Source organism: Copadichromis virginalis, linkage group LG11, assembly GCF_057382275.1.
Source record: "Copadichromis virginalis isolate Kocher_CV1m ecotype Utaka linkage group LG11, C_Virginalis_male_GT1.1, whole genome shotgun sequence".
Lineage (NCBI taxonomy): Eukaryota > Metazoa > Chordata > Actinopteri > Cichliformes > Cichlidae > Copadichromis > Copadichromis virginalis.
The window spans coordinates 14,428,248-14,454,295 of record NC_140628.1 but is presented as its reverse complement, the minus strand read 5'-3'; the positions used below and the strand labels follow the sequence as shown (position 1 = coordinate 14,454,295).

Sequence of the window (26,048 nt, the reverse complement as noted above, 5' to 3'; positions counted from 1 at the left end):
TATTTTATTTGTTCCTGAGTAAATCGGTTTGGCTGAAATTAAAGTTATAGTTTTTACACCGCTGTATAAACGTCAAGCAGACAACTGATTATCAGAAGTGTAAGATGCTCGAGAATATACTCCGGTGTCCCGTTATATTTTAGATAGCAAGGAGTTTATTAAACTTCACCGAAACAATCTGCAAATTTCATTTAAATTTAATAAACTATCTTGTCTTTATTTTTAGTTAGCACATACTTTAAACACTTAAAGCTGTAAGCTAATGATAGTTATATAAGAGCAGATGCATGCTAGTGCAGTAAGCTGTAGGTTTTACGTCCAATGGATGCATGCTCTGATTAGTCGACTAATCGCAAAAATAATCGGTGACTAGTCGACTATCAAAATAATCGTTTGTGGCAACCCTAGTGACTGTTGTTGTTTGGTTAATCTGGTAGTAAAGGGTCAGCTGTAAAGCTATAAGCACAGGTGGGTAGAATCAGTGATGAAGGAACAAGCGTGATGAAGGTTGGTATTGTGAGCTTAAAGTGCTAAAGAAACCCTGCGAACCTGGGAGATCATGAATAACTCATAAAAAAGGGCTACAGCCATTAAATTTGAGTTCCACATGGGCTTTGTGGGCTGGGACTGAATGGATAGCATTATGGATTTTGTCTCAGTTGCATCTCATGGGTACAGCATATAGACATGCACTGCATTTGATGATGGCTAATCTTATTTGTCCTTGAGAGTAACAGCATGTCCATCATTTCCTTGTTTTATTGTGGAGACATTATTTTCACTTTCTGCGCTGGTCATTTTTCATTGTTTTCCCAAATCTGGACAGGGTATGAGTGAAGAGTTTTTGGACTCTGCAGATAACCTGGAATTTTTAACAGATTTGGAGAAGGAGAGAAGTACAAACATTACTGAGTCTGTTTAGGGAATCTGAGGGAGTAGCAAGGTTAGATGAAGGGTTTGGCAAACGGGGCAGCAGCATTGCAACAACAAAGAAGAGAAGGAAGTCGGCCTCAAAGCCTAAAAACATTCAGATTATCTTTGTCCTCTGAAGTAGACGTAGTAGTGGATGCAGCGTTGTTTAGTTGCATATGGGGTTAAGTCAAGCCTGGAGTATTTATAGAATGCTTAGTGCTTGTCAGAGAGGCTTTTAAAGAGAACTGCAAAATAAATGTGTAAACACAGAGATGGTAAGAACCACTCTGTTTTTACCTTCCAAAACAGCTTGGCATCCTTGTCGCAAAGTAAATGACTGTCAGAATGGAGTGCAGAGTAAAAGTGGGTTGTCAGCTGTGTTGAATGAATGGGTCAAGAGTGTGGACTTGTTCAATTAGGGTTTGTGCTCCGGGGCCCTGAGGGTGAGGTGGGGGGGAGAAGAACAACAGCCTTCTTCACTCAGCAGTACGCTGGTAGAATACGATGTCTTTAAATTGTAAGCTAAACATTTGTTTTGTTTTCCTCGTGGCTCTAAAGTATTTATGAAATGCCAAAATGAGTGTGGTTTGCTGTCACTGTGGAGAACATATGTGGAAATAGGGGTTTTCAGTCTGTTCAGTACAATCAAAAGTGTTACACTTCATGCACGAACTGAATCTTTTTTTGTATGTGTGTGTTTTTCAAGTTTCAGCTTGAGGTGTTAATACAAATTAGAAATGCATTATATATGCATAGCTTGATATTTCTTAATATTGAAGATATTTCTTAACATATTCTTTCTTTCTCTTTAACTTTCCTTGATAAATGCACCATCTGAAAGTCATAATTTTAATTTCATTGCGGCTTCCAAATGGATTTTTCCCCCTATAACGAAAATGTATTTTTGATGGAGGTCTGATTGGCCCATTTATCCTTATTTTAAACTATTAAAATGTTCTATTCGCCAAATTCGGTAAGTAGTGGGAGGAAACTGAGGGTAAAGAAATGTCGCTCTCCCAAGCTTCAAACACTTGGCACCATTGTCTGCTACTCACCTGCTTAACTTGACGCTGGTGGATGTAAACTTTGGCGTGTGTGTGTGTGTGTGTGTTAAACCGCAACAGACTTTCCAGGCAAGGCCCCGTCAGCCTGTCAAGGTGGTGATTAGAATGTGTTGTGACACACAGATACGTGCAGCCTCACATTCAGAGACCCACACACGCTCACACACACCTTGCTGCCCGCACAGAGATGTTGTGGCCTGCAGCAGCATGCAAGGTCCAACGCAGTTCACCTCTTGTGTCATTGAGTATTAGAGTATGGACTGTCTGTCTGGTTCATGGCGGAGAGACACACACACACACACACGGTAGTGCGTTGTTGGTTATGACTCTGAATGTTCCTCCCCAAGGTAAGGAGTTTTGCTCCCTACTGATAAACACCTCCAGTCTATCATACATACATACGGCTTGTCCATCCTTAAGCTTCACGTCTCTCACCTTCCTTTTCCACACACACACACACACACACACACACACACACACACACACACACACACACACACACACACACACACACACTCTCTCTCTCTCTCCTTTCCAGATGTCACACTTTTACTCTCTGCATCACATCCTATTTCCTTCTCAATTTTCTGTTGAACTCACACTTCCTCACATACTCCTTTAAACACACTTTCACTTTGTCTCTTGTCTAAATACACACACACACAATCAAGCAGCACTAAGGGAATGGACAGACTCATTCCCCGTCTGGCCTCAGAACCAGATTGATTGATAGGAGAGGCGGCAGGGCAGCAGAAATGAGTGAGGAATAGCAAATGGTGGGGCACGCTCCCACCTCCACGCCTTGATGATATTGTTAAATTGGCTGTTCTTGGGCTAATGCTGCTGTTATGTCCACAGAATATTACTGGCTTCCCTAGTAAAGCAACAGGGGGGGAGAAAGAAGTCCTCTTTCTGTCTCTCTTTCAAAAAGTCCATATTAACTGGAGTAGCTCTCCAGCTATTCTGGTGAAGTAGAATTTGTGTTGTTCCTTAGCACGACTAAATGTAGTCTCACCCTTGGTGGATGAAGAAAGGGAAAGGAGGGAAAAGAAAGAGCACGATCATCTATTATGTGTGTGCACCCTCAAGATAATTAATCCACATGATACTTGTGAGCCTGTAGATGATGCACGCTGCCTCTTTCATTTTGTCTATGAACTGTTGTGCTGTAAGTACTATATTGAAGGTAAAAGTAAAGCAGGCACAGTCATAGTTGAAAGAACAGAACATTATTCACGTCAGATTACTCTAGCCTTTTTTTCCTCCCTGTTTTGACATTCAGGAAGTACAAAAGCTTCTCTTTGTCGTGTATGAACCTCGAGTCCCATGATGTGTTTGTAGCTTTGACTTCTTATCTCTTTATGACTCATTTTTAGGTATAAAACAATATGTCAGTCAGTGCGTAGATCAAAAATAGGCACCGGATAATCAATTGGCCACTCAGAGTAAAAATGTTCTTTCATTATTTATTTATTTTTTTTGGGGGGGGGCGTGTCAGTGTTTTCCAAGCATGTACCAATCTGTCTTGCTTGTTGACTGATATTGACTATTGGCAAATAAGATGGCATTTACAGGTGTCAGCGAAGGATATTTATCTGTGCTGTCACGTCAGTTTTGCCCTTGGTAAAGGTTCAGAGAAAGTGTGATGAAGAATACTTGTGTCATAATAGAGAACAATACAAAAATAGGGAAGATAAACAGGTATCAGCTGATATAGATAAGTAAGCTAAATAAATATATATAGATGTAGAGAGAGATTTGTTTATCGGTGTCAGTTGATACAAAAGAACACAGAATTTCACTTTAAGTGCATACAGTTTTTTATCTCATCAATAAGTGTCAGTTTGTTACTGGTGATTATATAACTATAAAAATAATTGTTTTTAGCACCTATGTTATCAGGCAGATTGAAAGATCTCCAGAGGTTTATGACTTCCAATCAGTATTGAGTCGACACAGCTAAGATGCCACGCAGTTTGTTTTGCTGTTTGTTGTTCTTTTTTTTTTTCCTCCACAGCTGTAATTTATGGTTTATGAACAAAGAAGGTAGTGGTCCTGTGCCATTTACAAGACTCTTGTATCTTCTATTAGATTTTTGTAGTGGATGCCTCTGCAGGCCTGCCACTGGCTGGTTGTCTCACTCGCCCCCGAATCTCACTTTAGCTCTCAGGCTAAGAGACAGTTGATTTTCTTCATGTGTCTTCTGTCTTTGTTTCTTCGTCTTTTCCTTTCTGACCTGAGTACAGCCGGTAGGAGTTTGTTTGCAAGGCGGCCTGTCTGCTTGAGTTTCGTCTGGAAGCCGAGTGTCATCCAGTCGAGTAGAGTACACGTCAGTCAGTGTGAAGTTGGTGTAAACTTTGATTAGTTTGAACACGCGGTAGTCTTTTCCCATTCACATGGTGTCATTTTAATGTTAAGAGACTTAATGACATGCTGGGATAATCTGCTGGAATAAATATATTTTAATTTTTTCTCACCATCACTTGCAGTGGTGCATGCATGCATGTATTTTCAAATTATGGAAATGTAACAAACACAAAGGAAACACATTCAAATTGTGCAAAATAGAAGAGAAAAACATCCCCAAAAAGTTCAAATTAAAATTAAAGAAGGCCAATACAAAAGTATCCGCTGAATACTAATTCTACTATTTCTGCAGCATTTTTATTATTTGACTTTCACCTTTTGTGAATTGGGGGTCTTTTTGTTTGTTTTCTGGGTTGTTTTTTTTGCCCATGCCTCACATTGTTGAAGTTTTAGTGGGAAGAATTCATATTATTCCAGAACTTTTAAAAATGACAATAGTCTTGAAGGAAATCTGTATATCAATCCAAATATGAATAATAATTCTGAGGAATCAGAACCACAAACCCAGTGGGTTAAAGCATTTTTACTGAGGCTCATATATGGCTGTCCCTTTGTTTCTCTGTGCCCCATTGCCTCTTTGCTGCTCAGTTTGTCCTACAAGCTACAGGGGGAAAGACACTATTGAGACGGCGTTTCTTTCGTTATGGAGGCTGCTCCACTCTTTTGAAATTCCGAGTACTTCAGATATGATTTCTTAACCTTCTAAAGATCAGTGACTTTTCACTTGAGTCTTAGATTTCTGCTCCTCTGTTAAAAAGAACCTCCCTGTAAATGCTTCTCAAGGATACTTAGACTTTTGACCAACCTTTTCATTTTAAAGAAAACGCTGAAATCCACCCTTGAATCTAAACTGTAATATCGACTGCAGAAAGACCCACGGACTTTGAAGTTGTCTTGAATGCCTTATAGATCAACTCGTTTGACAGAGATCCAAGACGAGTGATTGAGAGTGACACGTTTTAACATTCAGCAAGGCTCGATGGTGTAAAGTCACGCTTTAAACAACAGGCCGTTTTAAGTGGTGTCGCGCCAACACATGTTCAGCTCTTGCAGCTTTTGAGATGAGAGATGAGATGAGATAGCCTTTATTTGTCAGTTGCTGGTCTTTTGCCCACAACCGAGATGACAGACCTTGCCGACCGTACATACAATACACAAACATCACATTGGGGAGACAGGTCAGGCTAGGTAGCAAGGAAAAAAACATCGAAATGTGTAACACAAAAGGATAATACAGGAAATCATAGATATCAACACACCATAGCACAATAAACACAGACAAGCAACATGGGAAAGTGTTCCAGTGTGTACATCTGATCTGGGACCGCTGCAATCTTCGACTGCGCCTCCAGCTGACCCGATGTCCACATCAGAGGGGAGGTAAGCGTTGGAGGTGGCGTTGGATCCGGGGTAGGGAGGGTGATGCGTCAGTGATTGCTTATCAGTATCAGTATATGTATGTGTTTGCGTGTCCATAGTTCAGCTGAGACTGTGTCCTTCGCCCTGCCAGGCTAAGTAAACAGTCTTCCAGCCAACCCAGGTGGCCTTGTAGGGAATGGGAAGGAACAGACTCAACACAGTCGTTATCAGGGAGTTTTTGTTCGGCTCCAGCCTTGAGCCCACAGCTGGCACCGGGTAGCCGCATTATGATGGTGATTTTTCTTTTGCAACACCTCATGAGAATTTCAAAGCTGTTCTTTAACACTCCGACACTAGTCTCTCAATCTCCCGTTGGAGAACTGCGAGCTTCCCCATGATGGTATCAAACTTGCGTTCCGTGGTGTTGACATTCTTTTGCTCAGAGAGCCGATTCTGAGAACTCACGACTGCAGTCAGCTGTTCCACGATGTAATCCAACTTTCACTCAAAGGTGTTATTCTGAGCAGGCCTCTCCTTGATGTAACCCAATATACGCTCAGGGGTGTTATTCTGAGTATTCACGGCAGCTGTAAGCGTCTCCAAGGTCTTAACCATGCTGCTCTCAATGAGCCCGTTCTGAGAAGTCGCGCCTCGTCCCATCGTTTCAATCCCAGCGGGCAGCCTTGGGGGGGTTTGAACAGCCGGTTCCGCTTTCTTAATTCTCCGATAAGCCAGGGCCGAGCCAGCTCCGATCAGCAAGAACCCTGTTATCATAGATCATCATATTTTTTTTATTTATTTATTTATTTTGATGACGACCTTCTTAAACCATCACTTAAGAAGATCATCACCAGTTGTTTAAATCTGCAATACAGTCATAAGGAATAGGAAATATGTGCTGAAAGCAAAGTCCCGATTGAGCTGCATATTGGACACAACAAAGATTAGAGTTGCGAACTAGGAATTGAAGGTGGTGTTGAGTTAGGGAGGAGAGATGGCCAATTGGTTTTCCTACCTCTGTTGTCAATCGCCCAGCCTTTAGCTTTTGTATCAGAGACAGATCACTTTGTACACAATTTCCCTGCTAATGATAGGGTGCTGGGCTGGTGCATGCCTCAGTGGAGCCTAAAAGGTAAGTACCCATACTGATGGGCATAGAAGTGCACAGACAGATGCTGTATTTAGGTGGCAGGCTGCCTTGAGCTCTGTGTGTCTTGGAGTCTGCTACTAGCCAGCCCCCGAGCAGAGCCACTCTCCAACAGACTTATTATCCTTCCATCACCATCACTCCCTCCTTTCCTCACGCTCTTTTTTGCTTCTCCTGTTACCCTTTTCTCTCCTACTTTCTCATCCTCCTCCCTCTGTTTGACTCTGCTTCCTTTTGTCTCACTGACCATGTCAAACACTAAATAAAGGGGAAGATTTAAAGGATAGACTGTTACGTCCAGTTCATCAATTCATGTATGGGGCCACAAAAAGGGACTGTTCCCATCCACTGCTCCAAGCCAAATGTTAAAATTCAGTTCAAGGAGAACATTTGATTGATTATTTTCTTTGTTTTGTTGCAAGAAACAGGTTTGTGGGAGGTTTGCTTCAAGAAAACTTGAGATTAATGCAAATCAGATGGGGTCCCTTGCATCGCTTTGGATTTTAGTGATTCAGAAACCTCAGTGTTTTTAACACTCCATGAACTCTTGGAGGTCAGCTAATTACAACCAAATGAAATGTTAATATATTTTGACTTTGGCTGATCTCTGCTTTACATAACCTCAACTGCCAGGGGTCAAATTTTGACCATAAGGCAGAAGATAAAAAAAGAAGTTCACCCATTAAAAAAAAAAAAAAAAAAATTGTTTTCTTCCCTGCCTTATTTTTCTTTGTGTGTTCCCTCTCATCCCACTTCCCCTCTTTAACACGTTCCCTCCATTTCAAGTGTCCTTCATTTTTCCCAGCTTTGCTCTTTTTTTCTTTCCCTTTCTGCTTTTCACCCATGCCTCTTTTCAAACCGCTCCAGTTTGTTCTTGCTAACAGCCCCAGTAGGAGAAGGATGTGCTCTACAGACTGGGGTCTAGGGGGCCACAGCTGCCCAATCACAAACTGATTTATCAACCTCCTCCAGCCAGCCTGCATAGAGATACTGTTTTGCTTGCTTGCTTTGGTTGTTACTTACAGCCAGCGAGGCAGGTTGTTTGTATTTGTGGCTGTGCATCCTTAGGATGTGTCTGCCATAATGAAATGGCTCTCCCCAAAATGCATCTTGCCTTCTCTCTGTTAGCTTAAGCCTGTCTGTGTCTCTGTCCTGCCGTTCTCTCCCCAGTACGATGTACCGTATTTTCACGACCATAAGACGCACTGTGCTAAAAGGCGCAGTCTCAGTTATGTGTGCCATTACTGTATTTAACACACACATAAGGCGCACTGGATCATAGGGCGCATACAAGTACCGTATGCGTATTTAAAAATAAAGCGGGAGCAAACCTGAGTTCGGTACCTTACTCACATTTTTATTACCAGTAATCGTCATCATCAACAACACACAAGCATACAAGTGTGCGTATTTAAAAATAAAGCAGGAGCAAAACAAAGTTTGGTACTCACATTTTTATCATCAATCAAACCCATGGAAGTCCTCATCCTCTGTGTCTGAATTGAACAGCTGCGCTAAATCTTCATCAAACATGCCAGGTTCACTTTCTTCACTGTCAGAGTCACTTTCCGTGCCGTGCGGCTCCTCGGAAATGATGCCGGCTTTTGCGAAAGCTCGAACAACAGTGCCAGCAGACATGTTAGCCCAAGCATCTACAATCCATTGGCAAATTGTGGCGTAACTCGCCCGGCGCTGGTTTCCACTCTTGGTTAAACTGTGGTCTCCATCGGTCATCCATCGCTGGATGTGTTTGTCGCCGATGTGTTTGCTGCAGTAGGAGCGGAAGATGGCCAGCTTTTCCTTATAATCCGCTGGAAGTTGCTGCGCTACCGTAGTCCTGGTCCGGATGGAAAAATGGCACCGTTTCATAAAAAGTGAAAGTGAAACTGCTTTTAGCCGAATGGTGACCGTCGAAACGCTTCTCCCGCTCGTTCTTTGCTCGATGATCGCCTTATGTCCGCGGAAACTCAGCTGCGTCTTCTTGACCTGCCGGAGCTTGTTTTCCAGCTTCCTCCACTTGCGAACCATCGATTCATTAATCTTAAATTCTCTCGCCGCTGCTCGATTTCCATGTTCCTCCGCGTAGCTGATGGCCTTCAGTTTAAACTGTGCTTCGTAAGCGTGTCTCTTTGCCATTTTCAGGGTTGTTAAAACAACGATGTCCTGCATAACGCACATACCTGTTCTTTTATACAGGTATGTGCAATAAAGTCAACGCACACACTTCACCCTTTAGCGTTCTCATGGTGTTCTCTACTACGTCCTCCTTACAACACACAGGGCGCACTGCGCTATAGGGCGCGCCGCACTTTTTGAAGAAAATCTAAGACTTTTAAGTGCGCCTTATGGTTGTGAAAATACGGTATTAACTGACACAAGTAATGAAAGGCTGACTGGTGAACCCAGCTGATGTTTGTTTTAGAAATCTCCACCACAGCCACTTGATAACAGAAGATGAAGCTTTTGTTTTTCCTCAGTTTCATTGCATTCGTCCTTCACATCCTGGTTGCTCTTTTTCTTCACCATATTTATCATTTTTCTCACATCTCCTCTCTCCCATTACTCCCTCCCCTTGTTCATACACCATGTAGAGTTCCAGATGGAGAACAGATATTCACAGTTTCAAAAAAAAGAAGCTGATTTCAGTGAACTGATTTTTTTTCCCCTTCTTCTTTGTCCCATTTCCCTGACTTTCCCCTCCCTTCCTCTCTATTTCTTCCTCTTCCTCTGCCTCTAGTCCAGTACCAGATGGAGATGATGCGTTCTCTGCGTCACGTCAACATTGACCATCTGCATGTGGGCTGGTACCAGTCCACCTACTATGGCTCCTTTGTCAGCCGAGCGCTGCTCGACTCTCAGTTCAGCTACCAGCACGCCATTGAGGAGTCAGTAGTACTCATATATGGTGAGTAGTCCTGTACAGAACACGGCGTAAAGACAGTTTTTTTTTTTTTTAATCATTTTGTTTACTTTTGTTTGCAAGTTAAGACCAGAAATTGGCAAAACATCAAATATATTTTACTATAGATGAACAGACAGAACATTACAAAGAATTTGAATATAAATAAAAAAGATTCATGGTATAGATGTTAAATTAAGAATTCATCAATTTAAGTATAATTTACTTATTATACTTTTTCTTATATTCTTTCATACTTGCACTGGCGGTGGATGCTCATATTAAATTTGCATAAACATTTAAAGAATAAGAGCAGCTGAGCCTAAAGTTCAGACTGTTCAAAGCACTTGATCTCTGATATTTTGTTTCCTTTTGCTCCGTATGATGTCAGTGAGAGTGGGTATCTCTAATGTGTCAGGTCCACAGCTGTGACTGAGTATAAAAGCCCCCACGAGAAGAAATCTGCCTTAAAGTAGGGGAATGGAAGCTGAAATGGCTTATTTCGCACAGTGGATAAGCCAAATTATTTTGAACCTTTAATAATGTAAAGCTGCCCTAGTGGGGTTCAAGAATTAAAATAATTGGAAATTTGCATAATAGGTCCCCTTCAAGTTTATGTTGTGTGTGTTTTTAAGAGCCACAATAAAGGTGTAAATCTTGGACTGTCTGTTGCTGTTACATTAAAAAAAAAAAGTTGTATTGATAATGTGATATCAAGCCAAAAGGAGAGAAGGGATCCACTGCTGTATTTGTCACATGTCCTAAAGCCATTCAAACCTTTCACAGGGCACCAGTACTGAAAGAGACTCAAGCTGGTGGAAAGTCATTCTAGTAAAGTTGGCCCCACAAAGTACTGCTGAGTCCTCATGAAATAAAGTAAACACAGCAACATCAAAACACTCACCCTAGGCCTGAAAGCAGAAAAGCTTGCTTAGTTTCAGTAAACATGGTCGTTATCTGTTTTCTTTCTCTTGCACCAAAATGGTGCCTCTACAAGAGAGTTGATTACAGTCATTTATGCTTCATTGTCACTCAGGTTTCTGCCATGATTAAACAACCACATGTCAAATTTAGTCTCTTTAATCAATAGGTATCCAAGAATAGGACTGCCACTGAGAAGTCTTAAGATATTTTGCTGCGGTGCACTTTTAGAAACTCAGCAATAAATCAGTCTGACAGATGTAGGAACAGATTAGTGGAGGTAAGCACAGATGTTTAAAAAACAATCTAATTCTAAGCGCCATGTGCCTGGAATTAGATTTTTGTTTCAAGATGGATTTCTGCAAGTTCTGCATTGTCATCAAGTCTATATCATCAAGGAGACTGACGATTATTTATAGAGAGTTTTTATTTTTGTGCACATCTGCAATAGTACAGATTTAGATGGAGATGACTTTTGGCTTTTGACCTTACAATAAATTCTGTTGATGCCGTGGTCTGGAACTCTTGTGAGGGAAAGGCGGGCTCGCAGAAGACTGGATTAACTATGTAGCCTGTAGCTGCTAACATGAGACCAACAGGCATTATGTGGGTTCACCTGCTTCACACTAAAAGCCTTTAAAAGCTCCCCGGAAATGCTGAACCACCCCAGATGGTGTAAGGATTTAAATGACAGCAAAACATGACAGAAAATGAAAACCTGTCACTACTTAGTGAAGTGTTAACTTCTTAGTGTCTAAATAAATGGAATTTTATTGCCACACCAAGTTCAGAGGGAGCATATTAATACATTACATGGATAAGTGGACAATGAAATGGATGATAATGGCGATCGTTTTGTCGTTCCTGTCAGAGTGCTGCTGTTTTCTTTTATCCATCCATCCATTATTTTCCACTTATCTGAAGTCAGGCTGTGGATGCAGCAGGTTAAGCAGCGTATTCAAGAAATCTTTCTCCCCAGCCATGTTCCCCAGTTTCTCCTGGGGGATCCCAAGGCATTCCCAGGCTTGATAAGAAATCCAGTCACTTGAGCAGGTTCTGGGTTTACACTGGGTTGTACGCCCAGTCAGGCGTGCCCAGTCGTCATCCAAACCAGATGTCCGAACCACCTCAACGGACTCCTTTTGACATGCCCTTGACAAATTGCCAGGGCGTGTCATTTGTGCGTCCGTGTGATCCTGGGAAGTGTGTTGTCCAAGGCCTTTGTCACAGAGGTGGGACCGGACAGCGAGCAATTTGGAAAATTCTAAAGAAACCGATTGTTTAGAGGTGATTAACCTCACCAGCGAGCATCTGATGGCCAGGCCTGCCTCCATGAGGCCTGAAAACTAGCATGGATCTGCTACCCTGTGGGCCCACCTTCTGCAGAGGCAGGCGTTGGTGTGAGCTGCAGATTGAGCTGGGCAGTAGGCAAAGGCAGGGGTGTTGGTGTGTGGACCCTAGACATTACAGAGGACATGGACCAACACATTAAACTTTTCTAAGCTGAGGAATCAAATATAGACACTGTCAGTATGCCACACTGTGTCAAGAAAGTATTTCCTCTCTGTATTGCTCATTTTGTTTTTCTCCCTCAGGTTTATGAACCGAAAAATAAAAGTAAAGCCAGGGTGACACAAAAAGACTCACAAGCTCACTGAATTTAAAGCAGTCTTTCATTAAAACCGTTCACAGTTTATCCAGTTACTTCAAGTCTAGAGTCAGACAATAAAGAGGACTGTAGTTTAAAAAAAATCTCAGATTTAGGAAAATAAATGTATTCTGTGCAGGGAAATTGCTAATGAAAACAACTTTGAATTTCAAGGTTTAAGTAATGCTGACTGCCGAGGAGCTCTCCCTGCCCTGTTCTGTCTCTTTAGCATTACTCCTGGGTTGTATTGTTTTTAGATTGTAGACACTCAGTATTGACAAAGATTAAATTTGACCATTTTAAACATGCAACCCTCTGATCCAGTCATCCCAGAAAGCCATTTAGCCAAGCAGTGAGCGTCCTCTCATTCCAAAGGAGTGCGCTGTTATGTCAGTCAATAATGCAGCGCTTAACAGATCACAGTGCCTCAAAGGAATTGACATTATATCTCCGTTTAAAGTCAAAAGGAAAGAAAATTGATTTCCTTTTTTTTTTTTTTTTTTTTTTTGTTCTGTTTTTCATTAGCTCACCGTTCAATTTACGTCGATTAAGGAATCAATCCCGTGGCCAACTGGCGGCGTTAATGGCTTCTGTCCAGTGACAGCACAGAGTTAAAGCTGGTTGTTAAACCAGTTGTTTGAATGTGTTCAGTGCAGTGACTGTCTTATTTGAGGTGAAAAATTGAAGCGGTTAAGATGGACCAACGCAGAGCTAAGCAGCAGCAGCTCTGTGCAGTTTCCTTCTGTGTATTTGCAAAAATAAAGACAAAAGTCTAACAGTTTACTGCATATTGACCAACAGAACTGATGTATAAAATCATGTGTGTACCACTTGGCACAGATTAGTGTCTGTGGGAAGGAAAAGATAAAGGTTCCGTGTCCAAATTCACGAGGCTCCTGGGGCTTCAGGCTTGATCATGCAAAATGTTAATTAAGCCATCAGGCTTCCTCCAAGTATAGGATGGTTATCTTTGGTGAACTGTTGCTATTAGCAACCACTCTCAGTGGAGATGACCACATGAACTGAACTAGCTAAGTTGTAGGTAAAAAGGTGGATGTAGTTAAGACCCATTTTCTGCAGGTAATCTGAACAGGAAGTGAACTTTGTTTTTTCTTATTTGCTGCTTTTACTTTATTTTAGTGTGTTGAATTGATTTTTATAACAGAAGCAATTTTGTAAGTGTTCTTCTTTTTCCTACTTTGTATGCCAGTACAAGAATAGAGTTTTCCATCCCGAAAATTGGGGAGAGGACATACTGACGGAATCTGAAAATTCCCTGAGTCATTGTTATAATGGCTTATCTGCAGATGAGACCCTTTTAACAGGATCTTTTTGTTCCTCATATTTTCACTTTGGGGACATGCACGTTTTTGGCTCAGTTTGACTGTATTAATCTGTAAACTGTGGCTTTACTTTAGAGAGGTGTAAAAAGGAGTCTGCTGGAAACCACATTTCAGAGTTATTAAGGAGAATACTGTGCATTATGATTAAGCTACTGTGGCCTATGATGATGGCGGTCACAGTGCAGAGACACACCACTCTTTTCCGTGCATGGAAAGGAAGCTAATTATTATTGTTGACATGTCATGCTAAGTTGCTTTTGCAAATATAGTGCTTAACTTTGGCTTTGGCTTAATAGCAAGGCAAGCCTGTCAGTTCTCTGAAAATTAATCATTAGGCTTTTTCATTTATGAAAATTGTAAAATTTAAGGGTTTTATGATTCTCAGTGCTGAAAAATTGGATATCATCCTAGTCCGTGTTGTACATTTTGAAACATCCCTGTTTTATCACTGTATTCAGGGTGAATACTTTTCACGTCTTTAAGGGGGAAAGAAAATCAAAAAGAAAAAACAATCCCTCTCTCACTCAGGATTTCACATATAACAATATGAGTCGTGAAAGCAATCTATGTCAAAACTGTGTTCAATAAATAGAGCTGTCGTGAAACTTCCAAAATGAGTCCAAAATTGCATTGTTGTATTTATTTATTTATTTGAAATGGGCAAAATGAAAACCATGAGTTTGTTTTCTGCAACCCATATGATTTAAGATGGTTATTGCAGGTTTTTTTCTTCTTTTTTTTAAATCAAGCTCTCACCTCTGTCTCATTCTAGATCCTATAAAGACGGCTCAAGGCTCCCTGTCTCTCAAAGCCTACAGGCTTACCCCAAAACTCATGGAGATCTGCAAAGAGAAAGATTTCACACCTGAGGGGTGAGTAATTCAGGACCAGAACACACAGCGGGATACTACTCATGCTACTACTTTTACTTTGTTGACCATGCCCACACAGAAATGCAGATATTCACAGATAACTATATGTATACACATGAGCTGCTATTGCTTATAGGAATTGAGAATTATTATTATTATTATTATTATTATTATTATTATTATCATTATTAGTGGGGGTTTTTTCACAGTTCCAATTCTGTTTATTCAATGGATGCAAATATGGCCTTTGCATCCTCAGGGGAGGTATTTAGTAGCAGTTGAAGATGGATGCTGATGATGATGATTTATCATCTCGCCCTTGCCCGTCAAACAAATGTACCATGTTTACACTTTTTCTGACCCCAAGGCTTATCGTAATTGCTTTTAAATTGCTGCTAAAAACGTCTGTAATGAGGGGGACTATTTTCCTGGCAGTTCAGGGTGGTGCCGGTGCACCAGCTCCCACATGCAGAAACGCACGAGGGCGCAAACGCTTGGACAAATGCGAGCGTAACGGCCCAGTGGAGAAACACCGCAGGCTGTCCATTAAAAATCTTTAGATATACACTTTGAAATCCACTAAAAGCAAGCGTATTTGCAGGCAGTACGGCAATTTAACTGCATCATTTCATTTCCCTCTCTCCCAATTTCCTCTGTATTTCGCCACCTGTGTGCGTCTGCCAGCCACTCTGTTATTGACCCACTGTGTTTGGCCCAGAGTCAGGATCCTTCTCATTTCTGCAGCTTTTCATTAGTTCCTATGATTTATTATAGCCCCAATCTGTAGCTATCAGTGTTCCCAATAAGTCCGTGATTGAAAGAGGGCAGCTCAGGGCAGGAAAGGACAATATCGCCCCATTACAACAATCTCATCTCTATCCTATTATTTCCAAAATAGACTAGAAATCTGAATATCAATAACATTTTCCCTCCTCCAAAGATGCAAAACTTCAAAAGTGTTTCATTTTTCCCCTCTGCTACAATGTGCAGTAAAAAATCAGCCTCTTTCATGTTGCTGTATTTGATGTTGCATAAGCTTGCATATATTGTGCACCTTTTTTTGAAATGAAAGGCAAGGATAGATGACTGTTGAATAGGCTCATCCCTTTGAACTGCCCTCCAAGTCTGTCGGGCTATGAAGGCAGTGGTCAATAGCGTCCACTTCAACGCAAAATCTGAAGCTTCAAATTAGTCTGCCTGTGGAGTCAACCTTTTGGCTCTGTCCAGCGGGGCCCGACTTGTAAAGAGCGTGGCATTAAGTGTGCCAGAGTCTAGTATGGTTGAACAATTTGTCCTGCGTAGAATGTGCTGTCCTTCCGTTTCCTCATAGCCACCTTTTTATATCAATCTGGCGGCATTTGAAAAGGTCATCGAATGCAGGAAATGTTTTAAAGCCCTCTAGATTGATAATTGTGCCAAATCTTTAGCAAACAGTGTTTATATCATTATGGATTTCCTTATAGACTGCTGTTACCCATACTGACTCGGAGCCCGGGGCACCATTGTCGTCTTGCTTTTGCCTCCAAGTCTCCTCTTAAGGTTTGCTTGAGGTGCTGCTCTACTTAGAATATAAAACAATATCTTTCAGAATAACTTAAAATCAGTGATGCTCCACATCCCTATTTATCACACAGACACGAATTATACAGCCCAAACATCTCTGTTTCTGGTACATTGCACACGGCAGATTAATGCAGTGAGTGTATTGATCTCATAACAAGCACAATGCATCTAACAAGGCAACATTAGACACATACAGACATTAGTTTGTAGCCCGTCCACTGTGCGCGAGTGACAGGCTGAGCCGAGGCAGTCAGTCAGGGTTATTAGATTTATGTGAGACATTAAGCAAAGATTGAAGTTCCATTTTGTGTTAACAGACCCCTGTTAGAAAAAGGGAGAGAGAGGTGCGGCTTTCAGCTCCCGAGGAGTTGATCAGGAATTAGTCAGTGCCTTGTGTGCTTGGCATAATAGCCCTCCCGCAAAGTTCATACTGGTTACTGTGGCTAACATTGCTATTGGGAGGCAATATGAACTGCTGAATCAATGACAGCATTTTTTACATGTCAGCGTGTAACATGCATTATAATATTTTTCAATATTGCACAATACTGAAATGCAGCTTTTGTTTTAATATGGAGAAACGCATGCTAACGAACACGAAAATTTGGAGTAGCAGAGGAACAGACTAGAAAAACTGATTTCAACACTTGAATGCAAATGAGTCCCAGCAGAGCAACTATTAACCCCAAACCACCGTCTGTTCACTTAAAAATGTATTCGCAATTGCTATAGATCAGCTAAGACCAGGTTTGTTTAACAGTTGTTTATTTTCCACTCTGATTCACTCTCTTTTGTGTCAAGGTAGCTGTCCCTTTAAAACAACTTAATGTTTCTAATAGAAAAAAAATTCCTGTAGTTAGTATAAACCTGTGACTGTGATTCAGCACAACAAAAAGAACAGTGGTTATCACACGGGGCCAGGCACTGAAGTCCATCAGGGTTCCCTTAGAAATCATATGAGATGTTTAAACACCCACCACTTTTTTTGGTATCATTAATTTTCAGCCACATCATTGGGTCCATCACACTTCGAGTGAGTTTAAAGTAGAAAGATGGTCGAAATCCACGTGAGAAATGTGAAGAAATGTGATTTCACCTTTACCTCCTGTCTCCCCTCCCCTCTTTTCTTCTTTCTCTGTCTCCCTTTAGCTTGAAGAAGGCCAACATTGGCTTTGAACAAATGTTTGAGGAGGTGCCCATCGTCATCAAAAACTCCCATCTTATCAATGTACTAATGTGGGAGCTGGAGGACAAGTCCACGGTCGCCGACAAGCACGAACTGCTAAACCTCTCAAGCAGGTCAGACATGAGCTCATGCAGCCATTTACCACAAGGGCCCAAGGCCAGACACCTCGGTTGTAAAAAGGCAAATAAGATATTGGTGGACTACACGTTTTTCTCAAGAGGGGAAGCTTATCTGGATGGTTTTTTTTTTGAAGGGTTATCAACATATGTTTCCTAACCTTTAGTACGGCTTTACTTTTATTATCTATTCTCATGCCCGCATTGCAGTGTGAGTGCTTTGGTTTTCTTCCTGATGTTGTATATACATTTTTTTTTTAATTCCCAGATTTAAAACCCTGTGTTATGGTTTCTTTTCAAGTTTCAAGACTCCTGTTTGCAAAGCCGACAAATAGTTAATCTTACAATGCAAATGAAAAGATCTGTGGGACATCGTAACTGCAGGACGTTTTTCAATATTTCACCTTAATGGCTCAATAAGGTCATCTGAAATTCGTACCATCTCTTTTCAGGCTTTGTGTAAAATCTACAGTCAAACAGAGGAAAAGTGGTTATTGATGGAAATTCTTTCAGCCCACACAATCCAGCTCTGAGCAAAGTGTCACCTTAGTTTGATTTCTTTGTACATAGTCACCATAGTACACTGAGTACTTATCTACTAAAGAATGCAGGCAGTTCTTAAAATCATCTTACAAGCTTTGAAGCCATATTGAGGGTATCTCTTTAAGCTTGCAGGCTGCTTCAACAGACATGACTTAAGGCTACTTCTAAATTAAAATTGATTTGACATTAGCGAACTCCTGGGCATTAATCTGTGTCTTCTCAACTGTTCCAAAAGCTGCTAGATTGAATGAAAGAATAAGCAGTTTATTGATGCATTCTGCCTTTTGCGTACCCTCCCCAGGGCAACAACACCGGATCTTACATCCACTTCCATCTCCTATACTTGGGTTTAGTACTAGTTGAGAAACTTTACTTGGTATGATAATATAGATTTATGTGTTATTGATATTATACATATCAATATTATTACATTTTTATTATTGCATTGCAGTGTTTAGGTCAGATGGCTCTGACATGGTTGAACATGCAGATGATTCATTCATGAGGAAAGGGTCAGATACATTGAGGTGGATGCACAGTGTCTACAGTTCCTATTCCAAATGTTGGGAAGTTGGGAAAAATGTAAATAAAAGCATAAAGGAATGAACTGCAAATTTTGGGTAGTAACACGATTTCAGGTAACACGACTGGACATAAACAAAAGAGCTTGTTAGAGTTTCACAGAAGTAAAGATGTACAGCAGACTCCAAAAAACTGCATCTATAAACACGTGGAACAATTTCACAATAATGTCCCTCAATGTAAAAGTTTGAAAACTTTGATTAGCTCATCCTCTTCAGTATATAATCTCACCAAATGATTCAAAGAATCTGGACAAGTCTGTGTGTAAGGGACAGGGATGGAAATGTTGGATGCTCGTGAGCTTCAGGTCTTTGGGCAACACTGCATTTAAAAACAGGTGGGGCTTTGTCATGGAAATCATCACATGGGCTTAGAAGCACTTCCAGAAATCAATCAAGTTCAGTCTCAGTGATCCAAAGATGACGCTATATATGAACATGGTCTAGAAACACTGCCTTCTTCTCTGACCCAAACCTATTTAACCCTGGAGAACCAATGGGGTCGGATCTGAACCCATGGGTTCTCCAGGGTTAAAATGGACCTGGACAAATCCAAATTTCAAATTTATTTTGTAAACATGCTTCGCCCTCTGCACTGAAGAGCAGAGGGACCGTCCAGCTTTTTATCAGCACTTTTATCGTGCCTGTGAAATTGGCAGCTCGGCACCATCCGTGCTTAAAGGTGTATACAGGTTTTAGAGCAACATATGCTCATATCAAGTTTGTAGGGAAGGTCCTGCATATTTCACCCAGAACATGCTTGACTGCACACTGAAGCTATGATAACAGCATGGCTTCATAGTAGAAGAGTCCAGATGCTAATGTGGCCTGGCTGCGATCCAGACCTTTCACCATCTGAAAACATTTGGCACATTATGAAATGAGCAACATGGCAAATAAGGCCAAGGACTGTTGAGCTGCTAGAGCAAGAATAATCAGACGGACAAGAATGGGACAATATTCCTCTGCTAAAAGTCCAGCAGCTGGTCTCCTCAGTTCCCAGACTGTTGTTGAAAGAAAAGTAGGTGTTACACACTGGTAAACATGGCCCTGTCCCAGCTTTTTTGGGATGTGTTGCTGCTGTTAAATCCAAAATGGCCTTATTTATTTATTTATTTGTTTATTTATTTATCTGAAAATAGTATATTTTCTCAGTTTAAACATTGCATTTGTGTTTTATTTACATTTCACAACTTTTTTTTGAAATTGGAGTTGTAAGCTGGAAGACAAACTACACTGGAGCCTTAATAGCATATACAACTGTGTCCCTTTCCACCCATAATAGCCTTTTGGAAATAATGGGGTTTTATGTTGTGCTGGCAAAAGTTACGAGAGAGGACTTTTAAATAGGATTATTTTCTTCTTTTTTATGTTATTTGGTATGAAGAATATATATATTTAAAAAAAGAAGGAACAAGTAATCAAACCAATTCCTTTAAACTTTATTCTAAAATAACTGGATCGTACCAGATAGTAGGTGCTACATTTTGGTTTTTTTTGGGGGGGGGGGGGGGGGGGGATTTTGTAAATTGTTCCGATCACTGCCCACAAATGCATTCCAGGGCGCGGATTTCCCAATCCTGTACCTTTTAGGATGGAATTGGATGTTTGATTGAGAGATTCACTCTAAAACTCGGTCCGGTAAATGCCACATTTTAAATGTCACAGCCTATTTGTTCCAAAATGTCTTCAAAAGCAGGACCTGCCATCAAACTTTGCCTACCATCACTAATGAGCACAATATGAACAAATATAACCAACCATATCAACTCACAGCCTGGCTCTTTAAGTCTCGCATTTATATCTCAGAGGCACTCAGCATCAGTCTCAGGAGAATTTATCAGCAATCATTTATGGAGATAAATCGCTGCAAGTGGAGCAACAGCTGTGAAGCTGCTAATCAAAAAGCTTCCCGGGGGCAGGTGTGAGAAATTAGCACAATAACGACTCAAAGTGCTGATTTACACACTGGCAGCGCGCAAAACACTGTGCTCACTTGCACGCTGCGGCGAGGCACTTCAGGAGTTGTTGTTATTCTCCTCAACTGTGTCCTTAAACGCAAGTATGGCATGACTTAAATGAGGCCTCATGCAGGCAGACATGTAGGTTCCATGAGCATGGCCAACAGAGGCAGGCAGAAACCCCAGCAATTTTCTTCCAAATTACTAAATAGAGTGAAGGAGAATGGCTCACTATTCTTGCATATTGTTCCATTTTCCAAGTGATTACTCTGAAGTTGAAGCATAGCTTTTGATATCGCCCAAAACGGAGCAGAAGCAGGATGGCCCTCCCCCGTAGGTTTTTCGACACAACCGCCGATGGGATGTCTGGCAAGATGAAATTGTTTCCCCGAAGTTGTCAGATTGCTGCACAGCTCTGCCCTCGTATTGGATTGTAGCGCTCCATCTCTCTACATCTTCTGCTGACAGCCCCACCCTTTTCTCCTCATTTCCACCCCTTCAAAAAAAAAGAAACGGGGGAAAAAAAGAAGAAATGGGTTTTATTTAATGTTTTTCCTTTTGTCTCATTTTCCAATCTGCGGTCCCATTTGTCAATGTCATCTATGTCTAACGCTGAGAGAGTGCCGTTTCACTCCAGCAAACAGGGTTCTTCTTACCACAGATCATGATGTTGATCGTGGTGATGGATTGTATGAATGTAAATTCATCTATGTAGCCTTTCAACCCCCACAGCCCTCTTGAAATACCCATGTTTGCAGTGTTATTAAAACTAAACTACATTTTGGGCCTTTTACAAGGTCTTCACTCATGTGTAAATTTCCCATTTAGTTCATTACCCCCAGTATCTGTCTGATTAGTGTATTTGGCCTCCTGCCTGGACTCTTTTACTGTTGGAAAAGTGAAAAATATGTAAACATATTTTCTCTGATATTAAATTACCCTGATAAGTTTTCGGTGAGTGAGGGGGAGGGGAGAACTTTTAAGGCTTTGTGTGCTATAGCTGCTGATGCAGGTGAAGAGAAATAACTGGAAATGGGGTCATGAGGCAGGTGTTGACAGAAGTGTCTGTGTGAATGAAATGATCTGCAGAAAAATTTGACCCTTGACACACAAACTTGATCCATCGAGATGGACTATAAGAAGAGGTATTTTTGAACAAAAGCCAATAATAGATCCTTCTCTTAAAAGGAGACGGAACTGAAATAATGATAATGGGCAGGAAGCAGTGAGGGATGGAGAAAGGTATTCAGTCACATAAGGTTTTAAATTTGTGCCAAAGCTAACATTCATCTTTTTCTCTTTTTTTATATAACTGAGACAATGCTGTACGCGTACGTTGGGGAAAAATCTTTTTAGATTTATTTCAAGTCCTCTTTAAAACAAATTATTCCGCTGGCGGCGCAAGCCAGCAATCCACATTGTGCTCGAGTCCATCAGTTAAAAAGACTCCATCAGAATAAAACGCTCATTCTAAGAGTGGAAGTCATTTCCTTGGCAGCTTTGTTAAACAACTCCCCTCTGAACTTTCAGTTTTAGTGAATGTCAGCCAACTTTTGCTCACACAACAATGCAGGTTTGTGCTCTTTTGTCCTGGGCAAATACAACCCTGTGGACACAGGCACTCCTACTGTACACTGTACGGGCCTCCACTGAACTTGACAGAATCGGCGATGGTGCGAAATCCCTAGATAGACTTTGATTTCTAATTCAGTATTGATTGCAAAGCTTGCTGATGCCTCTGAATAATTTAACCCTGTGGAGTTTATGGCCAGACGTTGTGGAGTGTGGGATACATTATTCAGCGTGCAGTTGTAGCAACTTTCTGTAACTGGTAACATTCAGTTTTCGAGTGTTTGGAGAAGACACGGAGCAGTTATGCGGTTTTTCTTGTATGGTCAGGGTTTTGAAAACAGAATATCAAACTGAACATGCTCCAGTGCACTAAACTAGTTATCAGACACACGAGACACTGATGCAGTTGGAAGCTCAAAGCTCAGTAAAGGAAGTCTGTGGACTGGGAGTGAAGTTTTTTTTTAGTCTTTGATAAAATAGTCCTTTTAATTTTTACTCGTCAGTTTCTCGTTTTTTCATTTGTTACATAAGCTCTCCAAAAATCTTGCAATTTCACAATCAGGGACAAAAGACATACAAACTGATAAGAAATCCCACTAAATTGCAAGTCACTCTTACTCCCCACGGCACACAGTAAAGCTCACAAACACACACTCAGTCCAGCTCAGGCATTTGACACTTACATAAACGGCAGATGTTTTGAAGGATCCTAGATGGATTCTTTCGCATATATTATTCATGCGCACCACACAAATTAGCCACCATATTGCTGGATGAAATAGTTTTAAATGGGCTCTCGTCAGTGAGAATCAATTCTGACACAGTCAGAGGGACGCAGTAGGGAAGTGTTATGCTGAGAGTTGGTCCTGGGCCATCGGTTTGCATGTTTACAATGGAGGGTTGACAAACTGATCACGCAACAGTCCTCACAGGCAAACATTACTGTACTGGAAATGGTTCAGGCAGTCCAGATTATGGAAATGACTTTGAAGTTAGTGGAAATTTTACGTGTTTTGCATGATGGCTTTAAGTAGTTTGATCTTTCTGAAACCTGTTCAGCTTTTTCTGACTAAAATTCTGAATAAAGGGCAGTATGCAGGCATTTAAGTAGATTATCTAATCGCTTATATTAACGCACGCCTCATGCAGATGCAACAGTATAATACGGATAGTGTCACAGATAGTTAAGGCATGTGAGAATAGCACTATAAATCATTGTCAGCACTGTTCATATAATTATCAGCATGCCTGTGGTTAGTTGCATTAATTTTCTCTCGGTGTGTGCATATTTTCATGTAAATATAATTAAGGTGTTTGCAGTTAATGGAAGGCGATGGTAAACCAAGATGATCACGATGAGTCTTTAGAATGTGCATAAATTTCCAAAATGTATTACTGCTTAACTTTATGCAAATACTTATTGTCCTGTAGTTTCTGTTCTGGTGTGCACTGTAGCCGCAGACCTGATATATTGTTCTGTATGTTGCTCATGCTTTAATATAAAACCTGAAAACGGAGCTTGCATGCAGCAGTGAAACTGTAAATTTTCAAATATGAGAACTACAGTATTTTTAGTGTTGGACTGTAATTTTATGTCATCTGTTGCTTGCAAAGCAGCGCCGTGACAGGAGAAACTTTTCCTCAGTATGCAATTACTCCAGACAAAAATTCAAAACCACTTTATGCACATTTATTGCTTTATGTAAGCCATACAAATTATAGCCCCTCTTTACAAACCGAGTTTACAAAGTGCTTTGGCAAACAAACCAAATAATACTCAGAAGGTAAAATCAGACGGCCAAACATTAGAGCCAGAAGAAATGGATGCAATTAAGTTAAAGCTTTGGTAGAATTAAATTAGCAAGAATAAGGATGCAAAATGCATAACAGATGATGAGAATAAATGATAAATACAAGCGGAAGATTAAAGTCAAAGGAAGCACAAACGACTAAATAAAACAAGGTGGTAGCCAGTAATGGACTGTGAAAGACATCACCTAACAACATCACATAAATGCAAGTTTATAAATATGTTTTTAAGAAGTGAGGAGATTATTATGGATTTTTCAAACCAGGTCTCCTCAGGCAGGTCACGACCAAGAGGGCCTGGCGCAAGCACGAAAGGGTATCTAGGACTGCAAATTCAGGTCAACATATGATATGAAATGTACTTCGAGGCCAGAACCAGACTTGCTTTAAGGGCAGTCAGTAAAATAAAAAAAATGTATTATGAACATGTACCGGAATCCATTGGAGCGAAGGCTCGATTGGGGAGATGTTATGTGTGATGATCCCTCTGCTAAAGCCATCAAGAGGCCTTAGCTTCTGCGAATGGTTCGAGGGGTTTTTATGTGCTCACCAAAAATGGCGGAGTTGTATTGCAGACAAGGGGCTGCTATAAAAACATCTCTGTATTAAGAGAGTCACAATTCACAGTACGTGTCACGACAAGCCATTAAGTCTAACTCTCTGCAGATGCCCACCCAGACACGGATCAAGGCAACAGCACAAAACCATTTCTAAATCTTTAAGTGTTGCTTAGAGCGTAGTGACCTCTGTAATTGTGAATACACCAGTACTCCTAATATGACCTGGTGGTTTCAAACTGAGTTACCGAGTCAGCCAGTCCTTGGTCGTAGTGGTGACCAAAACCCAGCAGTCACAACAGCTAGTTTAGAAATCCTTTGGCGAAATGGGAAAGCCTGCTAAAAGGACAGCCCATTCAGCAACCCTCAATTTAGACCTCTGTGCTAGAGTAGGTAAATGGAGACCAACTGAGTAAAAGGCACAAGACAGCCTTGTTGGAGTTGGTCAAACTGCATTTAAAAAAACTCTGAGAAGTTGAAGAAAAAGATTCTCTGACCTGAAAAGTCAAAATCTGAAATAACTGGGCAGGGCTCCAAACAAGTCTAAAAGAAAACACCGGGTATTTTATAAACTGCACAAGTAAAGGGATCAGAATACTCCAACATGACTGAGTGGGTTTCATTTGAACTACAGAAAGCTGAAGAATTGAATATGAAATAAATATGCACAAATTGTTATGGGAAATGTATGTGGCTCAGGTCAATTATGGTTACAGTGGAGATTGTTTCTGTGGTGTCAGTGCAGATATAGTGAGTTTAAGTGGGTTTAGGCTCAAATTTGAGTTGAGACGGTAATCTCTTTTTCTTGGCTTTCAACAAAATAAACAGATTGTGACGGGCTGAGAGACAAATATTGATTCCTTTAGAAATTGTTAATAAAACTCAGAGCAGAGAGGAATGTAACTAAAACCATTCAAAGCACGCTCCAGTCTTCCCACACACTAACATATTTATACAAACGCACAACAGTTACATCAGCACAAGTATGCACACTGCCAAAACATACACGGTTTTGGCAGTTCTTACGGGTATAGCTGTCATTTAAATAAACACTACGAATCTGTTTTCCCACAGTACATACTGCATTATGTAGCACCCAAACATTCGTAAATGAAACAATACAACTCCACAGAGGGAAGTACAAGAGGGATACAACTTGAAGTAGAGCTCTGCAGTCTTGTGAAGGTTGAACTTAAGCGGTAGCAAGACATCCTGTTAAAAATGGAGCTCATGGGACGAGAGGGAAGTGGAATGCTGGTGGCGCTCTGTTTTGAGTCTTGTCAGCATGGCAGCATTGGAAAAACATGAAGGATGTGACGACATCACAGAAATGTGTAGGAGAGGGGCATGAAGTAAGGTCCACAGGACCTGTACCAAGTACTGACCAAACCTGGGATCACAGGTGACTTTCAGGTCATGGGTCTCAAGAGCAACAAATTTAGTAGGCGGTGAAAGGTCAAAGATTAAGTCTGGATGGATACAAAGACCTTGACTTCTCAAAGCTTGGAAAGTTTTAGATTCATAGTGGTCAATTCTAGATGGGAATAGTGTAGTTATGCTGCAATAGGCCTAGGCTGCTGGGAGCTTCCAGTGATACAATGAGTGTTACTTCTTCGCCTACCTTTTTT

At 40.9% G+C, this 26,048-nt stretch overlaps 1 protein-coding gene across 1 annotated transcript in view; it reads left to right on the top strand.

The window, feature by feature from the left end:
• LOC146698212 (eukaryotic translation initiation factor 3 subunit H) overlaps positions 1-26,048 on the top strand; it is a 61,300-nt gene that overhangs the window by 28,944 nt on the left and 6,308 nt on the right. The window contains exons 3-5 of the mRNA XM_085473240.1: positions 9,587-9,754; positions 14,433-14,532; positions 17,245-17,394. Of these exons, the coding sequence (XP_085329366.1) occupies positions 9,587-9,754; positions 14,433-14,532; positions 17,245-17,394 (418 nt within the window). The remainder of the gene's footprint in view (positions 1-9,586; positions 9,755-14,432; positions 14,533-17,244; positions 17,395-26,048) is intronic.